The 13,856-nt window shown below is 35.3% G+C and overlaps 1 protein-coding gene across 1 annotated transcript; it reads left to right on the top strand.

The window, feature by feature from the left end:
* The first annotated feature begins 5,673 nt into the window (after window positions 1-5,673).
* LOC102002361 (olfactory receptor 478) lies at window positions 5,674-6,618 on the top strand. Its single transcript, XM_005351092.2, has one exon. The coding sequence runs from the start codon at window positions 5,674-5,676 to the stop codon at window positions 6,616-6,618; it is 945 nt and encodes a 314-aa protein (XP_005351149.1).
* The last annotated feature ends 7,238 nt before the right edge of the window (window positions 6,619-13,856 follow it).

Consider the following 13,856-nt stretch of genomic DNA (forward strand, 5'->3'; position numbering starts at 1 on the left):
CAGGTTGACATCCAGTTATGCCAGCACCATTTGTTGAAGATGCTTTCTTTCTTCCATTGTATACTTTTGGCTTCTTTATCAAAAATGAGGTGTTCATAGGTTTGTGGGTTAAAATTCGGGTCTTCTTTGCGATTCCATTGGTCGACTTCTCTGTTTTTATGCCAGTACCACACTGTTTTCATCACTGTAGCTCTGTAATAGAGTTCGAAGTCAGGGGTGGCAATGCCTCCAGACAATCCTTTTTTAATGATGAATATGTGATTGAGGAAATCAAGAAAGAAATTTGAAATTTTACAAAACTGAATTTAAATAAAACCCAAATACAACCAAATCTGTGGGATACAATAAAATGAGTTCTAAGAGAGAAATTGATAATTATGTTTAAAACCCAGAAATATCAAGGGAATTTTACAGTTTAGTTGATATTCATTCATAAAATGTAATAAGCATTTTGTTTAGATTTATTCCTTTGGATAGAATTTTTTCAAGGGATTTTAAGGTCATTGTGAATGGCAATTATTCCCATAACCCCTTTTGTTTGCATAAATAAAGCTTTTTATCATTGTATAAAGAAGGTTACTGATTTTTGTATGTTAATGTTAATTTTGTACACTGCTACTTTCCCAGTTAGAGGAATTACTGTTGAAGTCATTAGGATCATATCAAATCAAAGAGGAATAGGATGATTTTTCCCTTCCTATTTATATCTCTTTTTTCTTTCTCAATCGTTTTATTGCTCAGGATAAGACTTCAAGCACTATATTAAATAGGAGAGGAGAGAATGGACACCATGTCTTATCCCTGGTTTTAATATTAATGATTTGAGTTTTCCATTTAGCATGATGTTGGCTGTAGGATTGTAGTGTATTGTTTTTACTATGTGTTGAGATGTGTTCCCTGTAACCTTAGATTGTCTCATACTCTTATCATAAAGGGAGTTGAAATTTATCAAAGGCTTATTCTGCATCTAATGTGTGGTTTATGTCCTTTATTTTATTTATGTGAAAAGATACATTTATTGATTTAGATACGTTGAAACCTCCCTGCATTTCAAAAATGAAGTTTACTTGATCAATGTGAATAATCTTTTTAATATGTTCTTGAGTTTGATTTGCAAGTGTTTTGTCTTAGAATTTTGATGTGGGACAATTCTATATTCTGTCAATTATATTTTAAATAAATGCTGATTGGCTGATAGCCAAGTAGGAAGTATAGGCAGGATAACCAGACAGGAAGTAGAGGCAGGACAATGAGAATAGGAGTGTTCTGGGAAGAAGGAAGCTCTCTCTGCAGTCCTTCCCAGACCACCAAAGAAGCAGGATGTCATCTGCCCCACTAAAAAAGGTACTGAGTCATATGACTAACATAGATAAGAAGAGTGGGTTAATACAAGTTATAAGAGTTAATAAGAAGCCTGAGCTAATGGGTCAATCTGTTTATAATTAATGCAGACTCTCTGTGTGATTTTCTTTGGGGCTCAGTGGCTGCTGGAACTGGGCAGGACAGAAACCCCAATAAGCAGGCACTCATGTTACAGAATTTTTGTGCCTGTGTCTATCAGAGATTTTGCCCTATAGATTTCTATTTTTTCTAGGTCTTTATCTGATTGAGTATGAAGATAATGTTGGCTCCATAAAAAAAATTTGATGATTTTTTCATTTTCTACTTTATAGAATAAGAAAAAATAACAGCAATATCTCAAATTAATAATTTGATGGTACATATTAAAGCCTTAGTAAAACAAGACAAGCCAAACCAAAATCAGTATATGGAAAGATAATTGAAATCATCAATGAATTAATAAAATGGAAATTAAAAACAAATTTAAAAACTAATGAAACAAAGAATTGCTTCTTCAAAAGGATAAACAAGATAGTCAGATATTATCAAAGTAACTAAAATAGGTTGAGAAAATACAGCTTAATAAAATTAAAAATGAAAAGAAAGACATTACAATAGTGTAGAGAGAGCCCGCCCTTTGGGGGCGGAACGACCTCGGGCAAATGTCTATAAATTGAGGTGCACAGACGCTGGTGACCCCTTCTTCCTGTTTCCTGTTTCTGGGCATCGCGGGAACTTCGGTTGCGTGTGTTTTTTATATTAAAGTGGCGTTATCTTATACCAATTGGCCTGTATTAATTCGATCCGCCTTCACTTCTACACAATAGATAGTAATGAAATTTAAAAAATAGAAGAACTTTGAAAGGTTACATTCCATTTAACTGAAAAATTGAAAAGAAATGGATGAATTTCTAGGTGTCTATGACACATCAAAATTAAAATAAGATACATAAACAATTACGTAAAGAGAAACAAAATTTGAAGTTGATAGGTTATCAGCCATTGTTGTGTTTCTTTTTGTTTGTTTTTATTTAGCTATACATTTTTCTCCACTCCCCTTCCTTCCTCCCCTCTCCCCTTCTGCCCTCTCCTGTGATTCCCATGCTAGCAATTAGCTCAGGAGGTTTTGTCTTTTTCACTTTCACATGTAGATCCATGTATGTCTCTCTTGGGGTTCTCTTTGTTGTCTATGTTTTCCAGAATTGTGAATTGTAGACTAGTTTTCTATGCTGTATTCTAAAAGCCACTTATGAATGAGTATATATTATATTTGTCTTTCTGGGTCTGGGTTACCTTGCTCAATATTTCTTTTCAAATCTATCCATTTGCCTGCAAAATTCACAATGACATTTTTTTACCATTATGTAGTACTCTGCTGTGTAAATGCACCCACATTTTCTTAATCCATTCTTCATTTGAGGGGTATCTAGGTTGTTTCCAGGTTCTTGCTCTTACAATTAGTGCTTCTATGAACATAGTTGACCACATAATGTGGTATGATTGAGTGTCTTTGGGTATATACCCAACAGTGGTATTACTTGGTCTTGGAGTAGATTGTTTCCTAATTTTCTGAAAAAATCATCATATTGATTTCCAAAGTGACTGTACAACTTTACACTCCCACCAGCAATGAAGGAGTGTTCCCCTTACCTCACATCCCTTCCAGTATAAACTATCATCAGTGTTTTTTATCTTGGCCATTCTTCCAGGTGTAAGATGGATTCTCAGAGTCGTTTTGATTTGCATTTTTCTGGTGACTAAGGTTATTGAAAATTTCCTAAAGTGTCTTTTGGCCCTTTGAGATTCATCTGTTGAGAGTTCTCTGTTTAAGTCTTTACCCCATTTTTATTGGATTATTTATTCTCTTGATGTGAAGTTTCTTGAGTTCTTTGTATATATTAAAGATTAGTCCTCTGTTCATTGTTGGGTTAGTGAAGGTCTTTTCCCAATATGAAGGCTACTGTTTTGTCATGTTGACCATGTCTTTTGCCTTACAGAAGCATCTCAGTTTCAAGAGGTCCCATTTATTAATAGTTTGTTCAGGGTCTGTGCTACTGGGGTTATATTTAGAAGTAGTCTCCTGTGCCAGTGCATTCAAGTTTACTTTTCTTTTTATCTTCTATGAAGTTTAGTATGGTTGGTTTTATGTTGAGGCCATTGATCCATTTGGACTTCAGTTTTGTGTGTGGTGATAGATATGGATCTAGTTACATTCTTCTACATGTTGATATTCAGTTGACTAAAGAGATTGCTCATCAGGTAAGACTATTGTGTTTCTTATATGAGACATTCAACTACATGGAATTAGTAGATGGAAACAAAATGTGTAATTTAAAGTGCTTTAGTAACTTTGTCTTTCGTGTAAAAAGGTATCCCAAACATAGGAAAATCAATTAAGACAATGATTACAATGTAAAGTTGGAATGCCGTATAGTTTAAGGAATTTGGGGACCAAGGTCAACTGGACTTGTCTATGGCAAATAAGCTGGTGGATCCCTGAGATGTCAATCAGCTTCCTAAGCAATGGCCAGTGACATTAGATGTGGTCACTTTAAAGGATCTTGGTCTTTTAGGGCCTTTTTGCCACAGTGGGGAGACCAGAAGCAATATTGGAAATTCAGGTCATTCCTGAGACATGTAAACCCTTGTGCTCAGATCCTGTATTGTACATGTAAATCCACAGTGACTGTGACACCATGCACAAGACCTGTGCAAGCTCAAGTCAGATGAAACCTTAGCATGGACAGGGGAGATGGGGGTGAATTCCCACCCTTGCTGAAGTCTTTTAGAAATTATTAGCTGCTGAGGTAAGAAAAACCAATTTTCTTTAATGGCATGATTCTATAATTCTATACATAGATAGATACCTATACACACACACACACACGCACAAATGATGTCAGGGGAAACATAAATTGGATTGATGGTTTTATAAAAAAAATAAAAATACATAGTTGGGTGTGTAGGAAGAGGTGGTGTTGATGTGGGAGGAGAGGGGGTGACTGACTAAAATATGTTATGTAAAATTCTCAAATAATTAATAAAAATAATTATTTATAAAAGTTAGAGATAGTAAATGAAAGAAAGCCAATGCTATTCTTTTGTATATGCATGTGAGTACTCATTAATCTGAAATACTGATGTATTCATAGAACTGTTCAGTCTGTCAGATAATTTTTTATATCTTATAATTAAGAAATGGAAGTGCACTTGTACTTAGACAAAAGCAAGAATAAGGACTGACAGCATCCGTGAAGATTATTGTACTTCTGGGAAACCAACTGCTCCATAGACACTAGAGAATGTGATAATGATCCCTGGTGTGTTCTAAGTCACATGTGACTTTCTAGAGTCATCAGGGAGATCCTCTAACTATGAAAACAGCAATAAAAGAAAGCTTAGCGCCGTATATTATAATAACTTCAGGATTTTGCCTGCAATTTGAACTGATTCTCTTTTTTATGAGGTGAGATTTAGGCTTTTGTGAATGAGTCTGGTTTATTAATTTCTCTTTGCTGTTTGAAAATATGTATATGTACTCTCAAAACTGTGTCCACAAGCTAACATTTAGAAATAGACATAATCAATTAGTCAGTTGGCATCTTTGATTGAGTTAAAATTTTCTTCATATTAGCTTGAATCAAATTAAATTATTGTAGCTAGGTAGGCATAATTCAGTTTGCCAATAGTTCTCAATTATACAAGTATAATACCAGAATTCTACATACATTTAACCACATCTAAAAGGAATTAACAAAATTAAACCTGAAGATTTACATTCTGATTTCATTACTACATAAATAGTCTTAGGTAAGTTACTGGGCATTCTCCAAACTAATTTCCTCAACTATAAGTTAAGAATAATAAAAAGACTTAAATAATTTCATGGATATTTGAATAGAGTTAGATATAAAATGGTAATTCTGTGCCTATCATCTAGTAGGCATAGTATAAATGCTAGCTGCTTCTCAGTTTCCAGTGTCCCATCATAGACACACAAGATATTTTTGCTATGCCAAGACAATATTAAATATTCTCAAAAGCTTCATTTTTTAATCATTTCAGTTAATGCATATCTATGAAAACTCACAGTACTTAAAGCCTGATTCCTGTTGCTTCAGCAAAAACTTTTAAACTATAGAGATTCATTACACACAACATAAACATTGGAACACAATTATTACTACAAAATAAAATAAAGTTCTAAGTAGTTTTTAATAACTTATTTGTTTATAAAATTTCCATCTATGAAATAATAAATACGGTATATTTATGAATACCTCCGTGTAATGTCTCCCTCACAGCCTTGATCTGACAGCAATTACACTGTCCATGGCTTTCCTGGAGTATGGGAACAACACTGCAGTGACAGAGTTCATTTTATTGGGCCTGACAGATGACCCAGTCCTTAGAGTCGTCCTCTTCACCATCATCCTGTGCATCTACCTTGTGACCGTGTCTGGGAACCTCAGCACCATCCTTCTCATCAGAGTTTCTTCCCAGCTCCATCACCCCATGTACTTTTTTCTCAGTCACTTGGCTTTCGCTGATATAGGCTATTCATCTTCTGTCACGCCTAATATGCTTGTCAACTTCATGGTGGAGAGAAATACCATCTCCTACTTTGGATGTGCCATCCAACTTGGTTCTGTTGTCTTCTTTGGATCAACTGAGTGCTTCATTCTGGCTGCCATGGCTTATGATCGCTTCATGGCAATCTGCAACCCACTGCTTTATTCAACTAAAATGTCCACACAAGTCTGTGTCCAGTTGCTCCTAGTTGCTTACATAGGTGGTTTTCTTAACTCCTGGTCTTTTACTGCATGTTTCTATTCATTAGTCTTCTGTGGCCCCAATGGAGTCAATCACTTTTTCTGTGACTTTGCCCCATTAGTAGAACTCTCCTGTTCTGATGTCAGTGTCCCTGCAGTTGTCCCCTCATTCACAGCAGGCTCCATCATTGTGGTGACAGTGTTTGTCATAGCCGTCTCCTACATCTACATCCTCATCACTATCCTGAAGATGCGCTCCACTGAGGGCCGCCACAAGGCCTTCTCCACCTGCACCTCCCACCTCACTGCAGTCACTCTGTTCTATGGGACCATCACCTTCATCTATGTGATGCCCAAGTCCAGCTACTCCACAGACCAGAACAAGGTGGTGTCTGTGTTCTACATGGTGGTGATCCCCATGTTGAACCCCCTCATCTACAGCCTCAGAAATAATGAGATTAAGGGTGCTCTGAAGAGACAGCTTGATAGGAAAATATTTTCTTAGAGACATGTGTTATTCTGTGGAATGTGTTACTGTGATAATATATACAAGCTCTAAAATTAAATATATTTCCTTTGAATCTTTAATACACCAACATTCTTCACTGCCTCAAGACTGCTTTTCATGAGGTAACTACCTAAAATGTGCTTTTCCCTTCACCTAAGAAATATCAAGTCACAGAAATTAATACAGCTCTCATCTCTTCTTTTTGCATTAGAAATATTTGCAGTCTACTCTTCAAAAAATTTATAACAAAGTAAAATATGATTAACTATCTCTTCTTGTTCTGTAAGTCACCACACATTTATTTTATTTAATTGCAGTTTTGTCCTCTTTGTCCTGTGTATCCCTTTCTCCACATCTCCTATCCAATTACCAACAGTGTCATCTTTCTATGAGTTTGATCTTTAAAATATTTCACATGCAACTGAGATTCTGAAATGTTTTTCTTTCTGCATAAGTATTATTTTAAATAGCACAAAAAGCTCAAATTCCATCCATATTGCTGCAGATGAAAAGAAACTATTGAGGCTGAATAAAGTTAGTGTATTATGGGGTGTATTTATGTGTGTATACTCCAATGATCAGTGTCAGTCACTTAAGTTGCTTCTGTATCTTGATGATCTTGAGTGAAATTGTTGTGGTAATGAGGTATCTTCATGAATGACTGACTTAATTTCATCTAGATGTATACCCATAAATGGGATTGCTACTCCATATCTCTAGGACATATAAAGGTTCTACTTTTGCTTCTTGAAGAGTTCCATACACTTCACATAATGACCATGCCAATTATGTGTATGGCAGCAATGTAAAAGGGCTTTTTATACCATACAAACTCTCATCACAATTCCATTTGTCTCTTCTTTGGTGTGTCAAAATTGATTTTTACTTTTACACTTATAAGAGAACTACGCAACAGCATAGTTGATCAAATTCCAGCTCCCTTTGCGAAGAATATTTGAACAGGAGGAGGAAATATGAAAATGTGAACAAGAGCATGTTCTCACTGAGTGCTGCAGTCTGAAGCAGCTCCTGGGAATGACGAATCGTTTCCAGGCAGTTAGGCAGGAGAAGCAGATGATAATGAATCCCAGAGAGCATCATAGTGTTCACCAGTCACCTTCCCTTTAGAAAGTCCACTGCAGGTTTTAACAATAGCTTTTTTATTGGCTTCACTATTCCTGATGACTATGAACACAAATTAAAAATTTCTGAATTCTCATGTGAGGGAGAAGGAAGAGTGGGAGGGAAATGGGAAGAGGTGGAAATTTTTAATAAATAAATAAATTTTAAAAAAATTCTGAACTCTCATTGCCATTTCTGTGTCTTCTGTAGAAAAATGTCTATTCAGCTTTCTGTAAATTTCAAATCAAATTATTTCTTTTCTTGCTACTGAGTTCTGTTATTTCCTCACCTATTCAGATGTTAAGTATAATCATATATCAGTTTTCAAATATTTTCTCCGAATTCTGTACACTGCCTTTCCTGTTTCTATGCTATTTTGTTTGATGTGTAAAATATTTTTAGTTTAATATTTGTATTTGATTTTGTTATTTGAGTTTCTGGTGTCAAAACAGAAAAAAAAATCATTCCCAGAGTCAACATCAGAAACATAAAGCAAAGAAAAACCAGCCTACAGTCCACAATCCTAGACAACCTAGACAACGGAGAGAGATATACATGGATCTCATAGGAAAGAGAAAAAGACAAGATCTCCTAAGTAAATTGGGAACATGGGGCATCATGGGAAAGGGTAGAAGGGAAGAGGGGAGGAAGAGAAGGGAGCAGAGAAAAATGTATAGTGCAATAAAAAAAGAAAAATAAATAAATGAATAAATGCAATATAGCTGAAAGTAAAGATTAATCATCACAGGATATTACTAATAAAACCCTTAGGAATATTAAAAAAACATATTTATGTTTTATTCTTATCTAGCTAACTCAATAAATTTTCCAAATTCTTTTATTTTACTGCAAAATTTTTACTATTTTTAACTTAAATTCCTTTAAATGCAATGTATTTTGAGTACATTTCATCCTGTTAAATTTTATTGTGTGTGTATGTGTGTGAATGTGTGTGCATGTGTGTGTATGTGTGTGTGTATGTGTGTGAGGGTGTGTGTGTGTATCACACTTTTATATCCATTCCCCTCTTGATGGATATCTGGGCTTATTCTATTTCCTAGGTATAGTGAATAAAATGGTAATAAACATAGATATGTAAGCATCTCTGTTATAGAACATAGAGTCCTTGGGGTATATTCCAGATGTTGTTACGTTAAGTAGTATGACAGTTCTAGTTTTAGCTTTTTTGAGAAACCTCCAAGCTGATTTCTGTAATGGGTACACCAGTGAATAATGGTTCCTTTTTCTAGATATTCTAGCCAGTATTTGTTTACATTTCTCTTTTAGATAGAAACCCAGTAGACTAGGATAAGATAGACTTTCAAAGAGGATTTAATCTGCATCTCTCTGGCTAAAAATGACGAATTGCTTTTAAGTATTTTTTTAGCCATTTATGCAGCAAGGACACATCATAATGTCTCTGAGATGCTATAGTGCATCACTGGTGTGGGAAGTCCTTCTGTATATGTGTTGCTTTTATTGGTTAGTTAATGAATAAAGAAGCTGCTTTCGGCCAATGGCTTACCAAAATCAAGCCACAATGAAAGAGAAATAGAGAGAGAGTAGGAATCTAACATGCTCCTCTGGCCTCCATAGGAACCTGGACACATGTGGCATATAGGTACTCACACAGGTGTCTACACACAGATAAAAATAAATGTTTTAAAATTACATATAAGACCCAGAGCCAAGTTTGGTGGCCCACACCTAATATTTGAGCACTTGATAGGCCTACAGAAAACATTTTCTGTGAATTAAAGGCTATCCTGGGCTACATAGTGAGCTCGAGATCATCATCTGATACAGAATGAAAACAAAAACTTTATGCATGTAGAACTCATCTTCCCCAGGGAAATGTGGACCAACTGATTATCCAATACCTTGAAAAATACGTACTAGTAGCATTGTACATAGTGATCAGGTTATATTTAGGAATATATGTCTAAACATAAATATATGCATGTAACAGCAGTTAAGAGAGGCCATAAATTTATAACACAGCAAGGAAGGGCATATGGGTGCTTTTAGAGGGAGAAATGGGAGGGGAGAGATCTTGTAGTGATATTAAATATCAAAAAGAAAAATATTCATATGGACACCAAAAAGAAAAGATGAAGTCTAGGAATATGTTCTCCAGAAAACAAAGGGGAAAAGAACCTACCTTGTAGGCTGTCACAGTGAAAAAACAGAGTGCGCACATTTACAAGAAAATCTTAAGTAGGGTAAGATTCAGAAGAAATTGAAGAGGGCTTTCAATATACGAAGGTGAGGTTACTATATCTTTACTTGGCCCTTTAACCTCGCACTCTACTCCCATGAAGAAAGGAGTATAAGCAAAGTGTTAAAGAACTTTGCAAATACATGTTCTGGTTTTTATATCAGCTGTGTAAAGGTTCATCCATAGGAGAATGGGGTAACAGTAGTACCTACTCATTGTAGTCAGGCCATAGTGGATTTCCTGATTCTTTCTTCTAGCTCTTTTTCCTTACTCCTCACCTAACAATATTTACTACATAGTTAAATTGCTCAAATATTTATTCAATTTTCTTCATAATAAATAAAGTATTAAAATAGGAATTTATAATGCAGAACAACATAATCTCATTTTTTATTTAACTTACCCTTGTTCATTTCTCATTGAAAATATTTTACACTTTCATGTTATAGACAATAAGGCATTTTCTGTCTTGTTGGAATTTATAAATGTCTCTAACTCTTTTTGTCAATAATTCTCATTACACTAAGGAAAAACAATGGAATTTTAAATCTTATTTTTCAATATCATATTTTTCTCAACATTTGCTTTAGAGTTTCCATAACCTAGCAAAACTCTCCTCCTTTATTGTCTCATGATGATGGTCATGTTAATTAAAGTAGGTCTTGCCCTTGGAAAGGATGTGAAGTTCATTCTGAGACATATCTTGCTATGGGCAATGGTCTTTTATACTATCACTTGTATTATTTTTAATAAAATGCTAATTTTCCAGTAGCGAGGCAGAAAGTAAAGGCAGGGCAATAGTGACCAGGCAGGAAGTAGAGGCATGGCAATGAGAATTCTGGGAAGAGGAAAGATTCAGTCTGCAGTCATCACCCAGACAGAGAGAAAGCCAGACACAGAGCATGCAAGAGGTGACTGCCTTTCTAAAATAGATACCAAGCCACTTGGCTAACACAGACAAGAATTATAAGCGAATGTAAGTTATGAGTTAATAAGAAGCCTGAGATACTAAGCCAGTCAATTTATAATTAATGTAGACCTCTGTGTGATTTCTTTGGTACTTAACAAGTGCAGAAACCAGGCAGAACAGAAACCTCAGTCAACAATTCCTAGTATTTTTTACGAGTTCTAATTTGTTCACTGATCTATGCCAACAAAAGCAAGAGTGTGTTATAGACATTAACAATAACACACAAATTTTAAAATGCCCCTTGTAATGCTCTGTACGTACCGAAGCTTACATTATTACAAATGTCCTATTTTAAATGTGTATGCAGATATGATTATGACTCATCAAATCTTGTAACTGTATTATCAAGACCTTATTTCAATTACGTAATAAATTGTAATTTATCTGGTTTTTCAGACTTATGCTTACTATTTGATATGTATAATGTAGGTAATATTTTATAATATTAGTTAGAAAGATTGACTAATTTCAGTAGTTTAAGGTTGATAACTCTGAACACATCCTGTACACAATCATGGTGCTGACATCATTAGACATGTTTTGGTGGAGTGTGTGTTAAGTGTATGATGCAGAGTCAGTGCAGGATCCATACTCCTTTGTTAAAACTATTCTCTTTCTCCAAGACTTGCCGGTGGCCTTGTCAGAGGAACAGTAGATGGCAATTGAAGTCAAGATGTCAGCACACCAGAAGTAATCCCCCTGATGGGTCAATCTTGGTTAGACAAGGCCCTGAGACCACAGACCACAGAATGGCTTCTGCTTCTGCTTCTGCTTCTGCTGTGTATTTACATGTTTGGTGTTGCTATCTTTCTCTGGTATCTGGCATGATGTGACTGAATGCGGGAAGACTCCCACTTCCTAGTGTGTTTATCTCATGGAAACATTCTATTCTACTGGGAATTTTTATCTGTGGATTGTCATGAAGATGATTCCTCCTTAATCTGTACTGTCTAATTGATAATCATAATGTTATCTTATACAGAGTTTGATGAATAAAATAAATACAAGGATATGTGCGTGGGACTATGAGTTTCACCTAAGGAGCTGTACCAATTGTAGCTCAAGTTAATGTTTAAGGAAAACAAGTACTGAATGAACTTTATGCTTTCATCCAGTAACTGATGGAAGCAGATGCAGAGATCCATAGCCAAGCACCAGGCTGAATCCAGGGAGTGCAGTTGAAAAGGGGGAAGAAAGATTATATGAGCAAGGGAGAATCCAGATCATGATGGGAAAACCCACATAAACAGCTAGCCTGAGCTCATGGGCGCTCAAGGACTCTAGACTGACAGCTAGAGAGGTTGCATAGGATCAAACTAGGCCTTTTGCATGGGGGTGACTATTGTGTGCCTTGATCTGTTTGTGGGACCCCTGGCAGTGGGACCAGGACATACCACTGCTGCAGGAACAGGCATTGTGGAGGCCATTGCCTATGGTGTGATGCCTTGCTCAACCTTCACGCAGAGGAGAGGAACTTGATCCTGCCTCAACTTGATGTCCCAAGCTTTGCTGACTCCCCACAGGTGGCCTTACACACTCTGAGGAGTGGGTGGGGTAGGAGAAAGGTACAATGAGTAGAAGAAGGGGAAGGAGAGGGAACTGTGGTTGGTATATAAAGTAAATAAAAAAATTAAGAAAAGAAAAACAATTGAGTTCCAGGAGCCAGAATGACTCAAACTCCTTTAATCTTAACGCTGAAAGATGCAATCACAAGTTTCAGTGTGCATCATTAGCTGAAACAAAGCTCTAAAATTACTTCAAGTTAGATCAGATGTTTGATCATAACTTTAAAATAAAAAAAAACAGAAAACAACCTAAAGTTCATAAGGACACATAGGTGACTTATAGATTCCTTACATTAGGGTTAAAAATATAAAGAAGTCCAATTGTTACTAGCTCATATAAATGCCTTTGGGGGTTCAGAGGTGATTATGAATTTCTTGTGCCCATTCCTGCCCTCAGTCTCCTGATATATGACTATTGAGTGGGTATGTGCCCTAAAGACTAAAAGAACAGCTGAATATTTTTCATGTTTAAAAGTTTAGGTTAGTGATTGCCTTTAGATTCCTTATAAAATTGTGTATCAAGATAAATAGTAAAGTAATTGATCATTTCTTTGTAACCCCAATATGTAGCTTTCCAACAAAACACATGAATGAGAAAAAAACACTTTCTCCTTGCTCATGATTTGTTAATTTGTAACAAGTTACCTAGAAGTAAATGTACATGGGTTATTGGTATGACTTTGTTTTTAACAATGTAAGGGATATGAAAACTATGTTTGTCTTATATTCATTATAATCATTCTCTTGAAAAATAGACCATAACCACATTGTAATTTCTATATTTCATGAAAGATCTTGCTGGAATATATAAGCTGTAGAAAAAAATTATATAGCAGGACAAGAATAGAGAATAAAGAATAAAGAATCAGTTTTCTCATCTATAAACAAGGCTCACTTTTCTCATTTAGTATGCTCTCCCTCATAAATTCATTAGAAATTAAATGTAGAAACCAAATGATGTACTCCTTAGATATAAATTACCTCAATTTTTCTGCAAGAGTTTATGAACAATCTGATTTCTGTCTTTGCCGAGGAAACTTATCCACAAAGTAAAACATTAGTGCCAATTACTTAGGTTGTTATGAGAAAGAGGTGAATACATATATGCAACTAAAATTTAGCCTGACACAGACAAGGCACAAATTAATGTTTGCTACTTAAATAAAATGAAGGCAAAGATCTTGACATCTTCCAGAAGTTCTATAGTAACAATGATTATTCCTATCATTTTACTCACTTCAAGTGAACACACAAATGATACATGACTTTATAAAAGTAAGACTTAGTGCAAAAAAATAAGGATTTGATATGTAGCAATCAGTTAAGCATCATGTGATAAATACTAACTGTGACATGGCTA

The sequence above is a fragment of the Microtus ochrogaster genome, chromosome 8 (genome assembly GCF_000317375.1).
Source record: "Microtus ochrogaster isolate Prairie Vole_2 chromosome 8, MicOch1.0, whole genome shotgun sequence".
NCBI classification, from domain to species: domain Eukaryota; kingdom Metazoa; phylum Chordata; class Mammalia; order Rodentia; family Cricetidae; genus Microtus; species Microtus ochrogaster.